Source organism: Carassius gibelio, chromosome A21, assembly GCF_023724105.1.
Source record: "Carassius gibelio isolate Cgi1373 ecotype wild population from Czech Republic chromosome A21, carGib1.2-hapl.c, whole genome shotgun sequence".
Classification (NCBI taxonomy): Eukaryota; Metazoa; Chordata; class Actinopteri; order Cypriniformes; family Cyprinidae; genus Carassius; species Carassius gibelio.
Genome location: NC_068391.1, coordinates 20,697,588 through 20,716,385, shown reverse-complemented (window position 1 = coordinate 20,716,385; position 18,798 = coordinate 20,697,588). Strand labels below are relative to the sequence as shown.

The 18,798-nt window shown below is 36.4% G+C and overlaps 1 protein-coding gene across 4 annotated transcripts in view; it reads right to left on the bottom strand.

Moving 5' to 3' along the window:
* LOC127941341 (protein Jade-1) overlaps positions 1-18,798 on the bottom strand; it is a 56,070-nt gene that overhangs the window by 13,948 nt on the left and 23,324 nt on the right. For all 4 annotated transcript variants that reach the window (XM_052536328.1, XM_052536327.1, XM_052536329.1 and 1 more), the window contains exon 10: positions 2,533-2,650. In XM_052536328.1, the coding sequence (XP_052392288.1) occupies positions 2,533-2,650 (118 nt within the window). The remainder of the gene's footprint in view (positions 1-2,532; positions 2,651-18,798) is intronic.

The window sequence follows — 18,798 nt, the reverse complement described above, 5'->3', positions numbered from 1 at the left end:
TATATATATATATAGATAGATATATATATATAAATAAATGTTGATTCTAAACCACTTTTGTTGATTCATTTTTATTTCATTGAAAATATTACTGAAATGTCAACAGAAAACAATGTTACCATCTAATGTACCAAGTTAACATTGGCTACGTTTACATGCAACCAAATAATCCATTTGTAATCGGATTGATGGCTCAATTGGACTGAAAAGCCTTCATGTAAACACCTTAATCGATTCGACTGAGCTTGATTGAAATGGTGGTTTATTCCTCTTCTAATATGATTGAAAGTGCATGTAAACACTAAAACCACTAAAACTGAAAGGACTGCGCATGTGCAATGACACAGAAATAATGTAATGACGTGACGCAATGAACGAGCGACTCTTACTTTTGAATAAAGTGTCGTATAAATGAGTGTCCTGCCATTAAAATAAAATACCTTTCACTCAGCAACTGTGAAATTGAGCAGGACAACCTTGTTTAGGATACCGGTTTGGGTGCTGGAAGGGGGTTTCTTTATTTCATTTTTTGCATGATAAATGAAAAGCAAAACAAACAAATAAAACATTTAGGAGAGTGGTTATTATGTGCAAACAGTGAGAAACTCTATATTATCTTCATGTTTCTTTCACTATTTGTGCAGTGTACGCATGTCAAAAATAATCCATTCTAATATCACACACATCAACCCGATCACTATATTTAGTGTTCATGCAAACACTACAATCAGATTCATCAATCGGAATAAATTCAGTCCGACTGAACCAAAAATTGTGCATGTAAACGTAGACACTGTTACCAACAACATTAAGCTGGTGCACAAACTCCTGACCATTTCAAAGTTTGGGGAAACCATTTTAAAATCAAAATGACACCTTTCCAGCCGTTGAGTCACTTTATTTATTTTTAAACAGTTTAACAATCAATGACAAAAAGATCAATCTTAATAAAAGTGGGACAAAAAGGACAACAACCTTTAAGATAATTATTTTGAGGAGTCAGACTACTAGTGGTCCAACGGTTGAAGTTTTAAAAAGCTGGCTTACATCACACTGCTGCCCCTTTTCCTTTGGGATGAAATCTGAAAAAGAAAGCATAATGTCACCTAAGAGCACGTCAAAAAAACACAGTCACATTCAGGAATGTTAATATGTTAAACAATATGATTCACTTTTTAAATTGCTCAACACAAAAACATTATAGTATCATTAAATTATATTTAATCTAGATATCTAAAATCTATGAACACTTCAATATCAATACAGTCTCTACGATTAACATAACAGAAGCAGAGATTATCTCCAGCCCTAATTAAACACACCTGAAACAGCTGATTAAGGTGTATTGGATATATGAACTCTAAATCGTTATGACCATTACTCACAGGATGTGAACATTAGTCTAACTGCAGATTAACCTTATGTAGTCTTAATCTCCTAAAATATCACAAAATAGCCTAGCCTGTCAATTTCTCATAAACACAAGGTGAAGTTTTTGTGATGGTGTTTCAGCAGGAACAGGCTTACATTCATCACATTTAATACTGATTGAAGAACATGAATGATTACCTGATAAAGCAGTAATCGGGGAGCAGGACATAAAGCACAGGATCGCATCAAATCCCAGGCCAGGTGATCATGCGGTCAACTACAACTCAACGTATAATTAGTGTCACCTTTATGAGGAGGGTGCTTCTCACTTCTTGGATTCTCCATCCTCATCCTCATCCTCCTTTACTTGTACTAAAGGAAAGAACGCAAGCTGCTCTGCAAGCATTGAGTAAAGAGAGGGATGCACATACGCTCTTCGGTCGTGTTCTCATGAGAGCACCTGGAGATTTCGTTTGGTGCTCACGCTGTACATAGTGTGACCCATTAAATAGAAATATAAAAAATAAATAAATAATAGTAACAATAATAATAATATTTTTGCACTTTCGTTAGTTTTTGTTAATAAAATGAACAAAAGAATACAGTGTTATAATACTATTATATTTGAAAATTTAAAAGTGAGTGAAAAAAAATAATAATAATAATACATATAAATAAAAATAAAAATGCTATTATTTCACAGTACCCTTAAAAATGCAATGCTAACATTTAAAAAAAAAAAAAATCTTGTTTTTATATGAATTTTCATCACTTTCAAAGCTGAAGTCATCATGTTTTTATTTTGGAGGGTTGCAAGCAAGTCAAGAGGATCATCAAGTAAGTATAATGAACTGATGGAGGCGCGCCAGTGAATGAAATGTCACAGTTTTGCATTTGCTCTGAAACTACCAGCGTGCCTAGATTTAAGCTTTTAGTTGGAATGGAAATCTTATACAGTTTTACAGATACTCGATCTTAAACGATGGCTGTACATGAACAGCTGTCAACCATGTCAGTATGCAAATGAGTGGTCTGAACTTATTTACCCAGCACATTTGATTATTTTGGCGGTGCATTGCCAGCTTAGCTCGTGTGCCTCGAGTAAAAACTTGCACTGATCAAAAAGGTGAAAGAAAAACACAGGAGACAGAGTTTTCATACCTCCAGCTAGGTCCTTCTCTAGGAGCTGAATCTGCAAGGCAAAGATCTTCTCCTGCAGGTTACATAAAGAGTGTTTGATCTTCTCTCTGCGTGTGACCATGTAGCACAGGTTTCTGACCTGCAAGGAAACACACCATTTACATTTAAATTACAAACTGAAATCGCTAAGTGTTAGCATGTTTCTGGGAAGAGTTATGCTGTAAAACCAAAAACCAACCATTCCACATGACTTAGTTTGTGTCAATGGGGACAGTATTTTTGGGAGTATCTGTAACTTTTAATCCACTACATTTCCTAATTAAAATGTATACTTTTACTCCGATACATTTCCCCCGAAGTATATTCATTACTTACTACAAAACAATCAGAAGAACACCGTGTGCAGGAAAGCAGGTTTAATGAATCAGTGGTCTGGCGTCTACAAGTTAGACTCATTAAAACATTAAAACAAGTGTTTTTTTGCTCAAAACATTTTGCATCTTTGAACAATGGACGGTGTTTACTTTTTGAATGAATCGGTTGAATAAATGATTCACTCATTAACGCAGTCAAATGCTTAGTTTCTGAATGAATCTGTTGAATCTCATTGACTCACTCATTAGCCGCCTTTCCACTGTCACTACAGGTGCTTGATCGTTTGAAATTACTTGATCCGATGTTAATTATAACTAGATAGTAAAGTTTGTTTTCAAACTTTAAGTTGGCTTGAAAAAGCCTGGCCAGAAAGTTAGAAAAATGTAAAAAGTTTGAAAAGCTTAAAAAGTTTTAAAAATTTAAAAGTTTTAAAAGTTAAGAAGTTTAAAAAAGAAAGTGATTAACATATTATTAACATTATAAGCAAGTGACTACCATGTCGTTAGCATGATTAGCAAAGTTGTTAACATGTTTCTAGAATGTTGAGAGCATGATTTTAGCATGATTAGCATTTTGCTAGCATGTGACTAGCATGTTTCTAGCATGATTAGCATGTTGCTAGCATGTCGCTAACATTTTGCTAGCATAATTAGCATGTTGCTAGCATGTTTGTAGCATGATTAGCATGTTGCTAACATGTTTCTAGCATGATTAGCATTTGGCTAGCATGTCTCTAGCATGTTGTTAGCATGTTTCGAGCATGATTAGCATGTTGCTAGTATGTCGCTAACATTTTGCTAGCATGATTAGCATGTTGCTAGCATGTTTGTAGCATGATTAGCATGTTGTTAACATTTTAGTAGCATGATTAGCATGTGGCTAGCATGTCTCTAGCATGATTTTCATGTTGCTAGCATTTTATTAACATGATTAGCAAGTGACTAGCATGTCGTTAGCATGTTTGTAGCATGATTAGCATTTTGCTAGCATGATTAGCATGTTGCTAGCATTCCACTAGCATGTTTGTAGAATGATTAGCATGTTGTTAACATTTCACTAGCATTTTGTTAGCATGATTAGCATTTTGCTAATATGTTTGTTGCATGATTAGCATGTTGCTAGCATGTCGCTAGCATGTTTGTAGCATTATTAGCATTTTGCTAACATGTTTCTAGTATGATTAGCATGTTGCTAGCATGTTGCTAACATTTTTGTAGCATGATTAGCATGTTGTTAGCATGTAACTAACATTTTGCTAGCATGATTAGCATGTTGCTAGCATGTTTCTAGCATGATTAGCATGTTGCTAGCATGTTTCTAGCATGATTAGCATGTTGCTAGCATGATTTTAGCATGATTAGCATGCGACTAGCATGTTGCTAGCATGATTTTAGCATGATTAGCATGCGACTAGCATGTTGCTAGCATGATTTTAGCATGATTAGCATGATTAGCATGTTGCTAGCATGATTCTAGCATGATTAGCATGCGACTAGCATGTTGCTAGCATGATTAGCATGTTGCTAGCATGTCTCTAGCATGACTAGCATGCGACTAGCATGTTGCTAGCATGATTTTAGCATGATTAGCATGTTGCTAGCATGATTTTAGCATGATTAGCATGCGACTAACATGTTGCTAGCATGATTTTAGCATGATTAGCATGTTGCTAGCATGATTTTAGCATGATTAGCATGCGACTAGCATGTTGCTAGCATGATTTTAGCATGATTAGCATGCGACTAGCATGTTGCTAGCATGATTTTAGCATGATTAGCATGATTAGCATGTTGCTAGCATGATTCTAGCATGATTAGCATGCGACTAGCATGTTGCTAGCATGATTTTAGCATGATTAGCATGTTGCTAGCATGTCTCTAGCATGACTAGCATGCGACTAGCATGTTGCTAGCATGATTTTAGCATGATTAGCATGTTGCTAGCATGATTTTAGCATGATTAGCATGCGACTAGCATGTTGCTAGCATGATTTTAGCATGATTAGCATGTTGCAGTTAGAAACCAGCTAAGACCAGCTTGACAGTGGCCAAAACCACTTTAAACCATGTTAGAAGTATGTTTCTAGTCTGATTAGCAAGTTACTAGCATGTTATTAACATGTTTCTATGATAATCTAGTTAAAACCAGTTGATTCAGTAAAGAAAACCACCTAAAACCAGCTAAGACCAGCTAAAGCCAGCTTGACAGTGGCCAAAACCACTTTAAACCATGTTAGAAGTATGTTTCTAGTCTGATTATCAAGTTACTAACATGTTGTTAACATGTTTCTATGATAATCTAGCTAAAACCAGTTGATTCAGTAAAGAAAACCACCTAAAACCAGCTAAGACCAGCTAAAGCCAGCTTGACAGTGGCCAAAACCACTTTAAACCATGTTAGAAGTATGTTTCTAGTCTGATTATCAAGTTACTAACATGTTGTTAACATGTTTCTATGATAATCTAGCTAAAACCAGTTGATTCAGTAAAGAAAACCACCTAAAACCAGCTAAGACCAGCTAAAGCCAGCTTGACAGTGGCCAAAACCACTTTAAACCATGTTAGAAGTATGTTTCTAGACTGATTAGCAAATTACTAACATGTTGTTAATATGTTTTTATGATTAATCTAGCTAAAACCAGTTGATTCATTAAAGAAAACCACCTTAAACCAGCTAAGACCAGCTAAAGCCAGCTTGACAGTGGCCAAAACCACTTTAAACCATGTTAGAAGTATGTTTCTAGTCTGATTAGCAAGTTACTAACATGGTATTAACATGTTTCTATGATAATCTAGCTAAAACCAGTTGATTCAGTAAAGAAAACCACCTAAAACCAGCTAAGGCCAGCGTGACAGTGGCCAAAACCACTTTAAAACTTGTTAGAAGTATGTTTCTAGTCTGATTAGTGAGTAACTAGCATGTTGTTAGCATGTTTCTATGCGAATCTGGCAAAAACCAGCTAAAAACAGTGGATTCAGTAAAAACCAGCTAAAACCCAGCTAAGACCAGCGTGAGAGTGGTCAAAACCACTTAAAAACCAGTTTGGGAGACTAGCCAAAACAACTGATCAGCTTAGGCTGGTTTTAGCTGTATTCTCAGTAGAGAGTTTTTAAGGTTTGCCCTGGTAGTAGACAGCTTAAATATATTATAAGCCTTATTTTTCAAAAGTTTGTACCCCCGCAATGAAAGTCTATGGGATTTAAGGTGGTTTTGGTAGTCTGGTTTACGAAAACCATAAGCCGAATCAGTTAGAAAAGATATAGCAACCCGAGTCAGACCAGTCTGAAGGTCTGACCCGAGTTTGGTGGTTCTAGCTTGAAAGCTCTAGGAGGAGATAGTGTTTAAAATTTGGCTCAGAAGAATAATAATAATAACTAGAATTAAAAGTTAGTGAACTAACTTTGATGTTGGCTTGGCCATCTTGGCCATGGAGCAAAAGAGCCAAAGTACTTGTGTGCCCCACATTGAGTTGCCCCGCTGCAAAATTAATACACATAATAATGCCATAAAAAAATACACCTGCAACAGTCTTTTTCCATGCTCCCTTGCTGTTTTCTCTTTTTAATAAAAAGCCTGGGCTATGATAACAGCTATGACAGGGTTGTCTAGCTGGATGTGAAATAAGTCATGCCTATTTTTCTCGTGTATGTATTTCACAGTCCTGCCACCGTCGCGTTGTGGGCAACGACACACAAGATTACTGAAACAATGCATTTTAAATCAAGGAGATCATAAGGGGTCCAAGCACAATGGTTTGTATAGATGATGCAGTTACACACTGTTTAAAATTGTTTAATTTGTACTGTATGTTCATTCTATTTATTTATTTGTGCTATTTACATAATGTTTACTTTTTTTAAGTTTGTTTTTGTTAATGTAAAATAGCACTGCATAGTCTTCACTGTAAGATAAAATACACAATCAAACCAAAATGTATTCAGACACCTTCAACATTTCTCACATAATCACAGTTTATTTGCTGTAGTTTAGAAACTGGTAATAATATATGACAATAACTCAGAACAAATTCATCTTGATAATTTCGGATAACTTTGATAAAAAGATATGTAATGGAATCAACCAAAACTTCAGACTGTCAGTATGACAATATTTACACAACTATCAATACTTTGTTGAACAGTTACCAAGCAAGAAATGCTTAATTTGGTTCAGTCTGTGGTGTGAAAAGGTTGCATTAACAATTAAAGAAAGAAACACTTAAGCAAAACATGGGCAGGTCCTTAATTATTATTTTTTTAAATCAATTTCACTGGTAGCCTACTGTATGAAGAATTAGTGGGTATAATATTTCACAGATCACTATTTTGCCATACTCACTTACATAAATGAACTAGTGGCCTGCACCCACTAGTAAAACAATTCTATCTTATTTTTGGATTGACTTTGGATAAATTCTTGTACTACAAGGTAATTAGTCAAGAGCAGTGAGTGATTTACTTTCATTTTCATACATTAAAGACTCTGACAGCAGAGCTAGTAAATTAGGCGCGGTCCCTTTAAGAGACAAACGCATCCATTATGATGATACACATCCGATTTTTTTTTGCAAATCTTTACTTTCACTTAAGACATAACCACATACTTATTCGAACACACTTTCCAACACGGGTATTTCGACATATTTTGTATGTATTTGTTGTCGGTACAAAAGCAAGAAGACTTTGAGGCGCGTCTCTGCTTGCTCCCTGAACAACACCGCGCTGCTGAATTGAGCTCTTTTGCTTTTCGCTCTTTTTTCTGTTTATTTAAACTGCGATTTGAATTTGTTCGTTCAGGTCCAGGAGGAAGTCAACGTCCTGAACGACAGCTCTGTTCAGTGTTGCTGTCCCTGTCCGCGATACGCGCGGCTCTCTCTCGTGCACACGCGCCATCAGCTGCTCAGTTTAGTTTACCGCAGCGCGCGGCTGAAGCCAACTTGATGTGTTGAATGCTCGGAGCACGTTATAAAACGTATTCTTAAAATACACATTTCTGTTTTAATAAATGGTCATATTAAATCATAGCATAACACATAAGTAGGTACAAAAATAATCAGTGATGCATGCGACCCTTTTGGTCTCAGTGTAGCTCCCTGCTTTACCATGTTATGCAACGCTGAGCAATTGCTGCGACGTTAAGCCTGACAGAGAAATCTCACAAGCACATATAAACACTCATTTTCATATGTGTAATATATTCTTCTAATTGTTTTGTGCCGTTTCGCTGCAGTGTTTTAATGTGAAAGGCTGTAAGTGTACTTCAAGTGTTCAGAGAAATACATGATCGCGAGCTCACTGTGACGTTCAGCATGATGATTCAGTTAGAAACCAGCTAAGACCAGCGTGACAGTGGCCAAAACTACTTTAAAACCATATAATATATTATTCTAATTGTTTTGTGCCGTTTCGCTGCAGTGTTTTAATGCGAAAGGCTGTAAATTCTCTGTGGACTTCAAGTGTTCAGAGAAATACATCGCCAGCTCGCGAGCAGTTGGCTGCCGCGAATATATAATGTTATTACTTTAAACAGTTCAGAAACATCTGAATTTAGCTCTTGGTGTGTTCTAACGTGTGGATTGCGTGTAATCGCGTTTTTAAAAGGTCTTAAATAAGAATGAATTCGCTAGTTCTCGGCTCCGTGTAGACAGCCTGGGCTGAGCAGCAGTATTTTTAACCAGTTTAAAAGTGAAACGAAACCCGACTCCGCCCCTAAATGTCATTGCAACTGTAGGGGCGCAATTTTTTTATTTTTTTTTTACATTTAAAAATTAATAAAAAAAAAACTTTAAGTCTGATCACTCTGAAAAGATATAGCACACACCACCCCTCTATCCCGCAGGTGTCTGCCAAGTTTGGGGCTTGTGGCTTTAAAGCCCTAGGAGGAGTAGCGTTCAGAATTTTTTTCTCAGAAGAATAATAATAATAAAAATAAAAATAAGTTTAAATAGCATAACAGTATGTTGGCTTGTTGCCAAGCCAACATAACTAGAATTAAAAGTTAGTGAACTAACTTTGATGTTGGCTTGGCCATCTTGGCCATGGGGCAAAAGAGCCACAGTACTTGTGTGCACAACATTCTTGAGTTGCCCTGCTGCAAAAAAATAAAAAAAATAATACCATAAAAAATACACCTGCAACAGTCTTTTTCCATGGTCCCTTTGTTTTCTTTTTTAATAAAAAGCCTGGGCTATGATAACAGCTACGACAGGGTTGTCTAGCTGGATGTGAAATAAGTCATGCCTATTTTTCTCGTGTATGTATTTCACAGTCCTGTCACCGTCGCATTGTGGGCAACGACACACTCTGAAACAATGCATTTTAAATCAAGGAGATCAAAAGGGGTCCAAGCACAATGGTGTGTATAAATGATGCAGTTACACAATGGACATGTATCTTTTCAAGTAAATTATGAGTCCTTTTGTGAGTACTATTATATGCACAACATGAAAATAGATAACTATCAGTGTCCTTTCTTCACTTTTTCAGTAATGTGTGATAACTTGATAAAAATATTGGCAATACTATTAAAATATGTTAAAATGTAATATCTAGGAGATGATGTTCAAGTCTTTGAACAGATGAGGTGTGCTATATTTTTTCTAACTTATTGGACTTACGGTTTTAATAAAAATAAATAATAAAAATCATAAAAATCCCTTAGACTTTAATTGTCACGATGTTCAGATGAGCCAAGCTCCAAATCCCATTAGACTCAATCAAACTTTGCTTCTATTAACTATTTCTAATCAATTTAAACTCATTCAAACTCGTGTAATATTTCAAATTTATTTATGTGCATAAATAAAACATTTATAAATATTCATTATAATTTTTTATAAACTTCAATAAGGCCCAATATAGTAATAATGCTAAAACTATAATCTCCTAAATACCATTCAATTTGACTCTATTTTCACGTTGTGCATATAATAGTACTCACAGAAGGAATCATAATTTACTTGAAAATAGGATATTTATGTATTTATTTGCAAGAACTGCTTTGTCTCTAAATATAGCTTGAAGTATTTAGTATTTATCCTGTGGCGCCATCGTGTGGACAACATACTGAAAGCAGCTGGTGAATGCAATCTCTTTTAATATTCAATCCAGCATCAATACCTATTTTCGATTTATTTCTCAATAGTTTATGTTCATGTGTTTTCGTTTATATTCGCCAAGTTATTATGAATTTTTAAATAATCGTGTACTTGATTTGTCCGATCTACCGATGAAATGCCTTAGTCACTGTCCTTTGAAGCTGGAGAGATGGACTTTTTTTTCTTCCAGTATTCATAAGCTGTATCGCTCTGATATTTCATTTTGCACACATACACAGCTAAAAAACACCTGAATTCTGCTCTTCTTGTGTTCTAATGGGTGGATTGTGTGAGACATAATTTATTAATGAGATCTGACCCGATAATAATAACATATGTTGGTTTAGCTTGTCAGTGTGAATGAAATGTGTATTTATTTGTCCGATCTCGCCCCAAAACACGGCTGTCATGTGACTTTTTTTCCCTTCACAATGTCAAATATTGCGTTTTGCACACATACACGGCACAAAAACCCCTGGATTTTGCTCTCGTTGTGTTCTAAAGGGTGGATTGTGTGCATTCTGAATATATATTTTATTTTAAGATGCTCTTAAAAATATATATAAATGACTTTACCACAGGGAACTACACTAACTTTTTCCACTGGTGGCTCTTATCAGTCACCACTTTTTCAGTTACTGGCACAAAACATAATTTGGTCGCCCAAATTATTTATAGTAATTACTGGATAAAAATGAACAATAATGAAACTGTATTGCATACAGATGTGCTTTTTGTTTTACTTGCCATCTTTTAAACCACATGCCTTGTTCTATTTCTTACAGTAGACACAGTGCATTGCTCTGTCTTGTAGCTGGGGTTAGAGTTGTACAGAAAGAAAGTATACTTGTAAAGAAAGAAACACTTAAGCAAAACATGGTCAGGTCCCTAATTATTATTATTTTTTAAATCAATTTCACTGGTAGCCTACAGTATAAAGAATTTTTGGGTATAATATTTCACAGATTTCACACACTATTTTTCCATACTCACTTACATAAATGAACTAGTGGCCTGCACCCACTAGTAAAACAATTCTATCTGATTTTTGGATTGACTTTGGATAAATTCTTGTACTACAAGGTAATTAAGTCAAGACAGTGATTGATTTACTTTCATTTTCATACATTAAAGACACTGGAGCAGAGCTAGTCAATTAGACGCGGTCGCCTTAAGAGACAAACGCATCCATTATAACGATACACATCCGATTTTTTTGCAACTCTTTACTTTGACTTAAGATATAAACACATAATCTTTCGAACACACTTTCCAACACGGGTATTTCGACATATTTTGTATGTATTTGTTGTCGGTACAAAAGCAAGAAGAGTTTGAGACGCGTCTCTGCTTGCTCCCTGAACACCAGAACACCGCGCTGCTGAATTGAGCTCTTTCGCTTTTCGCTCTTTTTTTCTGTTTATTTAAACTGCGATTCGTATTTGTTCGTTCAGGTGCAGGAGGACGTGAACGTCCTGAACGAGAGCTCAGTTCAGTGTTGCTGTTCGCGAGACGCGGCTCTCTCTCGCACCGAACACAGCGCGAGCCACCAGCTGCTCAGCTTTCCGCAGCGCGGGGCTGAAGCCAACTCGATGTGTTGAATGCTCGGAGCATGTTATAAAACGTATTCTTAAAATACACATTTCTGTTTTAATAAATGCTCATATTAAATCATAGCATAACACATAAGTAGGTACAAAAATAATCAGTGATGCAAATGCTGATGCATTTTTGCAATGATGCAAAAAAACATTTTTGTCGCAGTGTAGCTCCCTGCTTTACCATGTTATGCAACGCTGAGCATCGCAGACTTTCAGTCTGACAGAGAAATCTCACAAGCACATATAAACACTCATTTTCATGTGTATAATATATTATTCTAATTGTTTTGTGCCGTTTCGCTGCAGTGTTTTAATGTGACAGGCTGTAATTTCTCTGTGGACTTCAAGTGTTCAGAGAAATACATCGCTAGCTCGCGGGCAGTTGGCTGCCGCGAATATATCATGTTATTACTTTAAACAGTTCAGAAACATCTGAATTTAGCTCTTGGTGTGCTCTAACGTGTGGATTGCGTGCAATCGCCGTTTTAAAAGGTCTTAAATAAGAATAAATTCGCTCGTTGTGAGCTCTAAGAGACAATGCCTCCAGCAGCTGACCAGCCGTGATTCTTCTCTCGTCTGACTGGTCTCTGCCCAGAAATAAATTATTAATGAGCCCTGACCCCTGTAATCAGATATGTTGGTTTAGCTTGTCAGTTTGAGGGAAATTGTATTATTTACTTGTATTTTTAACCAATGTAAAAGTGAAAGTAAACAAAACTCCGGGTATTGCAACCAGTAGGGGCGCGATTTTTCTCAGACAATGGAAGTCTATGGGTAATGAGTTTTTACATTTAAAAATTTATTAAAAAAAAACTTTAAGTCTGATCATTCTGAAAAGATATAGCAACCTGCACCGCTCTATCCCGCAGGTGTCTGCCGAGTTTGGGGCTTGTGGCTTTAAAGCCCTAGGAGGAGTAGCGTTTAGAATTTCTGTGTCAGAAAAATAATAATAAGAAAAAGAAGAAGTTTAAATAGCATAACAGTATGTTGGCTTGTTGCCAAGCCAACATAACTAGAATTAAAAGTTAGTGAACTAACTTTGATGTTGGCTTGGCCATCTTGGCCATGGAGCAAAAGAGCCAAAGTACTTGTGTGCCCAACATTGAGTTGCCCCGCTGCAAAATTAATACACATAATAATGCCATAAAAAAATACACCTGCAACAGTCTTTTTCCATGCTCCCTTGCTGTTTTCTTTTTTTAATAAAAAGCCTGGGCTATGATAACAGCTATGACAGGGTTGTCTAGCTGGATGTGAAATAAGTCATGCCTATTTTTCTCGTGTATGTATTTCACAGTCCTGCCACCGTCACGTTGTGGGCAACGACACACAAGATAACTGAAACAATGCATTTTAAATCAAGGAGATCATAAGGGGTCCAAGCACAATGGTTTGTATAGATGATGCAGTTACACACTGTTTAAAATTGTTTAATTTGTACTGTATGTTCATTCTATTTATTTATTTGTGCTATTTACATAATGTTTACATTTTTTAAGTTTGTTTATGTTAATTTAAAATAGCACTGCATAGTCTTCACTGTAAGATAAAATACACAATCAAACCAAAATGTATTCAGACACCTTCAACATTTCTCACATAATCACAGTTTATTTGCTGTAGTTTAGAAACTGGTAATAATATATGACAATAACTCAGAACAAATTCATATTGATAATTTCGGATAACTTTGATAAAAAGATATGTAATGGAATCAACCAAAACTTCAGACAGCTGTCAGTATGACAATATTTACACAACTATCAATACTTTGTTGAACAGTTACCAAGCAAGAAATGCTTAATTTGGTTCAGTCTGTGGTGTGAAAAGGTTGCATTAACAATTAAAGAAAGAAACACTTAAGCAAAACATGGGCAGGTCCTTAATTATTATTTTTTTAATCAATTTCACTGGTAGCCTACAGTATTAAGAATTTGTGGGTATAATATTTCACAGATCACTATTTTGCCATACTCACTTACATAAATGAACTAGTGGCCTGCACCCACTAGTAAAACAATTCTATCTGATTTTTGGATTGACTTTGGATAAATTCTTGTACTACAAGGTAAATCAGTCAAGAGCAGTGAGTGATTTACTTTCATTTTCATACATTAAAGACTCTGACAGCAGAGCTAGTAAATTAGGCGCGGTCCCTTTAAGAGACAAACGCATCCATTATGATGATACACATCCGATTTTTTTTTGCAACTCTTTACTTTCACTTAAGACATAACCACATACTTATTCGAACACACTTTCCAACACGGGTATTTCGACATATTTTGTATGTATTTGTTGTCGGTACAAAAGCAAGAAGACTTTGAGACGCGTCTCTGCTTGCCCTGAACAACACCGCGCTGCTGAATTGAGCTCTTTCGCTTTTCGCTCTTTTTTCTGTTTATTTAAACTGCGATTTGAATTTGTTCGTTCAGGTCCAGGAGGAAGTGAACGTCCTGAATGAGAGCTCGGTTCAGTGTTGACGCGCGGCTCTCTCTCGTGCACACGCGCCATCAGCTGCTCAGTCCAGTTTCCCGCAGTGCGGGGCTGAAGCGCGAGTTTACTGTGACGTTCCGCCTGATGATTCAGTTAGAAACCAGCTAAGACCAGCGTGACAGTGGCCAAAACTACTTTAAAACCATTTAATATATTATTCAAATTGTTTTGTGCCGTTTCGCTGCAGTGTTTTAATGTGAAAGGCTGTAAATGTGTACTTCAAGTGTTCAGAGGAATACGTCGCGAGCTCGCTGTGATGTTCAGCCTGATGATTCAGTTAGAAACCAGCTAAGACCAGCGTGACAGTGGCCAAAACTACTTTAAAACCATTTAATATATTATTCTAATTGTTTTGTGCCGTTTCGCTGCAGTGTTTTAATGTGAAAGGCTGTAAATTCTCTGTGGACTTCAAGTGTTCAGAGAAATACATTGCCAGCTCGCGAGCAGTTGGATGCCGCGAATATATCATGTTATTACTTTAAACAGTTCAGAAACATCTCAATTTAGCTCTTGGTGTGTTCTAACGTGTGGATTGCGTGCAATAGCGTTTTTAAAATGTCTTAAATAGGAATGAATTCGCTTGTTGTCGGCTCCGTGTAGACAGCCTGAGCTGAGCAGCAGTGATTCTTCTCTCGTCTGACTGCTCCCCTCCCCTAAATGTCATTGCAACTGTAGGGGCGCAATTTTTCTCAGACAATGTAAGTCTATGGGTAATGAATTTTGACATTTAAAAATTAATTTAAAAAAAACTTTAAGTCTGATCAGTCTGAAAAGATATAGCACACACCACCGCTCTATCCCGCAGGTGTCTGCCGAGTTTGGGGCTTGTGGCTTTAAAGCCCTAGGAGGAGTAGCGTTCAGAATTTCTGTCAGAAAAATAATAATAAGAAAAAGAAGAAGAAGAAGTTTAAATAGCATAACAGTATGTTGGCTTGTTGCCAAGCCAACATAACTAGATAAAAAAGTTCGTCAAGACAAACTTTAAGTTGGCTTGAGAAAGCCTGGCCAGTTTAAAGAGTTTAAAATTAAATTTTAAGTTAAGTTAAAAAGTTTGATAATTGCTATGCAGTTGCTAGGGTACCCGGAGTGGTTGCTAAGGTGTTGCTATGCGGTTGCTAGGGTACCCTGAGTTGTTGCTAGGGTGTTGCTATGCGGTTGCTAGGGTACCTGGGATGGTTGCTAGGGTGTTGCTATGCGGTTGCTAGGGTACCCTGAGTGGTTGCTAAGGTGTTGCTATGCGGTTGCTAGGGTATCTGGGATGGTTGCTAGGGTGTTGCTATGCGGTTGCTAGGGTACCCCGAGTGGTTGCTAAGGTGTTGCTATGCGGTTGCTAGGGTATCTGGGATGGTTGCTAGGGTGTTGCTATGCGGTTGCTAGGGTACCCCGAGTGGTTGCTAAGGTGTTGCTATGCGGTTGCTAGGGTATCTGGGATGGTTGCTAGGGTGTTGCTATGCGGTTGCTAGGGTACCCCGAGTGGTTGCTAAGGTGTTGCTATGCGGTTGCTAGGGTATCTGGGATGGTTGCTAGGGTGTTGCTATGCGGTTGCTAGGGTACCCCGAGTGGTTGCTAAGGTGTTGCTATGCGGTTGCTAGGGTATCTGGGATGGTTGCTAGGGTGTTGCTATGCGGTTGCTAGGGTACCCTGAGTAGTTGCTAAGGTGTTGCTATGTGGTTGCTAGGATACCCTGGGTGGTTTCTAGGTTGGTTTGGATAGTTGCTAGAGTGTTGCTATGAAGATAGATAGATAGATAGATAGATTAGAAACAGTCAGATTATAGATAGATAGATAGATTAGAAACAGACAGATTATAGATAGATAGACAGATAGATAGATAGATAGATAGATAGATAGATAGATAGATAGATAGATAGATAGATAGATAGTCTGTTGGTTTGGATAGTTGCTAGAGTGTTGCTATGAAGATAGATAGATAGATACATAGATAGATAGATAGATAGATACATAGATAGATATATATATATATATATAGATAGATAGATAGATAGATAGATAGATAGATAGATAGATAGATAGATAGATAGATAGATAGATAAATAGATAGATTAGAAACAGTCAGATTATAGATAGATAGATAGTTTAGAAACAGACAGATTATAGATAGATAGATAGATAGATAGATAGATAGATAGATAGATAGATAGATAGATAGATTATAAACAGACAGATTATAGATAGATAGATAGATAGTTTAGAAACAGACATATTATAGGTAGATAGATAGATAGATAGATAGATAGATAGATAGATAGATAGATAGATAGATAGATAGATAGATAGATAGATAGATAGATAGATAGATTAGAAACAGACAGATTATAGATAGATAGATAGATAGATAGATAGATAGATAGATAGATTAGAAACAGACAGATTATAGATAGATAGATAGATAGATAGATAGATAGATAGATAGATAGATAGATAGATAGATAGATAGATAGATAGATAGTTTAGAAACAGACAGATTATAGATAGATAGATAGATTAGAAACAGACAGATTATAGATAGATAGATAGATAGATAGATAGATAGATTAGAAATAGATAGATAGATAGATAGATAGATAGATAGATAGATAGATAGATAGATAGATAGATAGATAGATAAATATATATGACATGATAGATGAGTTTGAATGAGTTTGAATGGGTTAGTAATAGTACATACAATATGTACATAGTACATAGACTATGAGTTTAATGGGCTTCAGTGTGTTTAGATTTGAATTTTTGACAGTTGGAGTTTGACGGAATGTTCAGTTGAGCAGAGGCTTTTCAATGCAAGTCTATGGGAGTTTTTATGATTTTTAATCTTCAGTTTTATGAAAAGTATAAGTCCGATCAGTCTAAAAAGATATAGCAACTAACTTCAGATCAGTTTGAAGATCTGGGCTGAGTTTGGAGTCTGTAGAGTTAAAGCTCTAGGAGGAGTAGCAGTTGAAAATTTTAGTCTCAGAAGAATAATAATAACTAGAATTAAAAGTTAGTGAACTAACTTTGATGTTGGCTTGGCCATCTTGGCCATGGAGCAAAAGAGCCACAGTACTTGTGTGCCCAACATTGAGTTGCCCCGCTGCAAAATAAATACAAATAATAATGCCATAAAAAATACACCTGCAACAGTCTTTTTCCATGCTCCCTTGCTGTTTTCTTTTTTTAATAAAAAGCCTGGGCTATGATAACAGCTATGACAGGGTTGTCTAGCTGGATGTGAAATAAGTAATGCCTATTTTTCTCGTGTATGTATTTCACAGTCCTGCCACCGTCGCGTTGTGGGCAACGACACACAAGATAACTGAAACAATGCATTTTAAATCAAGGAGATCATAAGTGTCATGAGTCCGGACCCGGTGGTCCTCCCTCTCACCACCAGAGGGCACCACTTCCTTTCTCCCGGACTCATCACCTTCACCCACTCACATATTCACTCTGTACACCTGTTGCATCCACTCACTCTGTACACCTGTGCACATACTCACTCACACAGCTGTTCCCTATTTGTTCACAAGTATATAGTTCAGTCTCACCCACCACTCTGCCTGGCTATAGTGTAATGTCTATGTGGATTACCTGTGTTTCTCGTGCTCGTGTTCCCTGTGATTCGTTTTGGTTTTGTTTTTGCCGTGTTGGCCTTTGAGTTCTTGTTATAATAAAGTGTCTCTTCCCTGCACTTGGACCCAGATCTTGTTCTTTCCACGGCGCCGTCTCTACCGCGCCGTGACAATAAGGGGTCCAAGCACAATGGTTTGTATAGATGATGCAGTTACACACTGTTTAAAATTGTTTAATTTGTACTGTATGTTCATTCTATTTATTTATTTGTGCTATTTACATAATGTTTACATTTTTTTTAAGTTTGTTTTTGTTAATGTAAAATAGCACTGCATAGTCTTCACTGTAAGATAAAATACACAATCAAACCAAAATGTATTCAGACACCTTCAACATTTCTCACATAATCACAGTTTATTTGCTGTAGTTTAGAAACTGGTAATAATATATGACAATAACTCAGAACAAATTCATCTTGATAATTTCGGATAACTTTGATAAAAAGATATGTAATGGAATCAACCAAAACTTCAGACTGTCAGTATGACAATATTTACACAACTATCAATACTTTGTTGAACAGTTACCAAGCAAGAAATGCTTCATTTGGTTCAGTCTGTGGTGTGAAAAGGTTGCATTAACAATTAAAGAAAGAAACACTTAAGCAAAACATGGGCAGGTCCTTAATTATTATTTTTTTAAATAAATTTCACTGGTAGCCTACTGTATGAAGAATTAGTGGGTATAATATTTCACAGATCACTATTTTGCCATACTCACTTACATAAATGAACTAGTGGCCTGCACCCACTAGTAAAACAATTCTATCTTTGGATTGACTTTGGATAAATTCTTGTACTACAAGGTAATTCAGTCAAGAGCAGTGAGTGATTTACTTTCATTTTCATACATTAAAGACTCTGACAGCAGAGCTAGTAAATTAGGCGCGGTCCCTTTAAGAGACAAACGCATCCATTATGATGATACACATCCGATTTTTTTTTTGTAAATCTTTACTTTCACTTAAGACATAACCACATACTTATTCGAACACACTTTCCAAAACGGGTATTTCGACATATTTTGTATGTATTTGTTGTCGGTACAAAAGCAAGAAGACTTTGAGACGCGTCTCTGCTTGCTCCC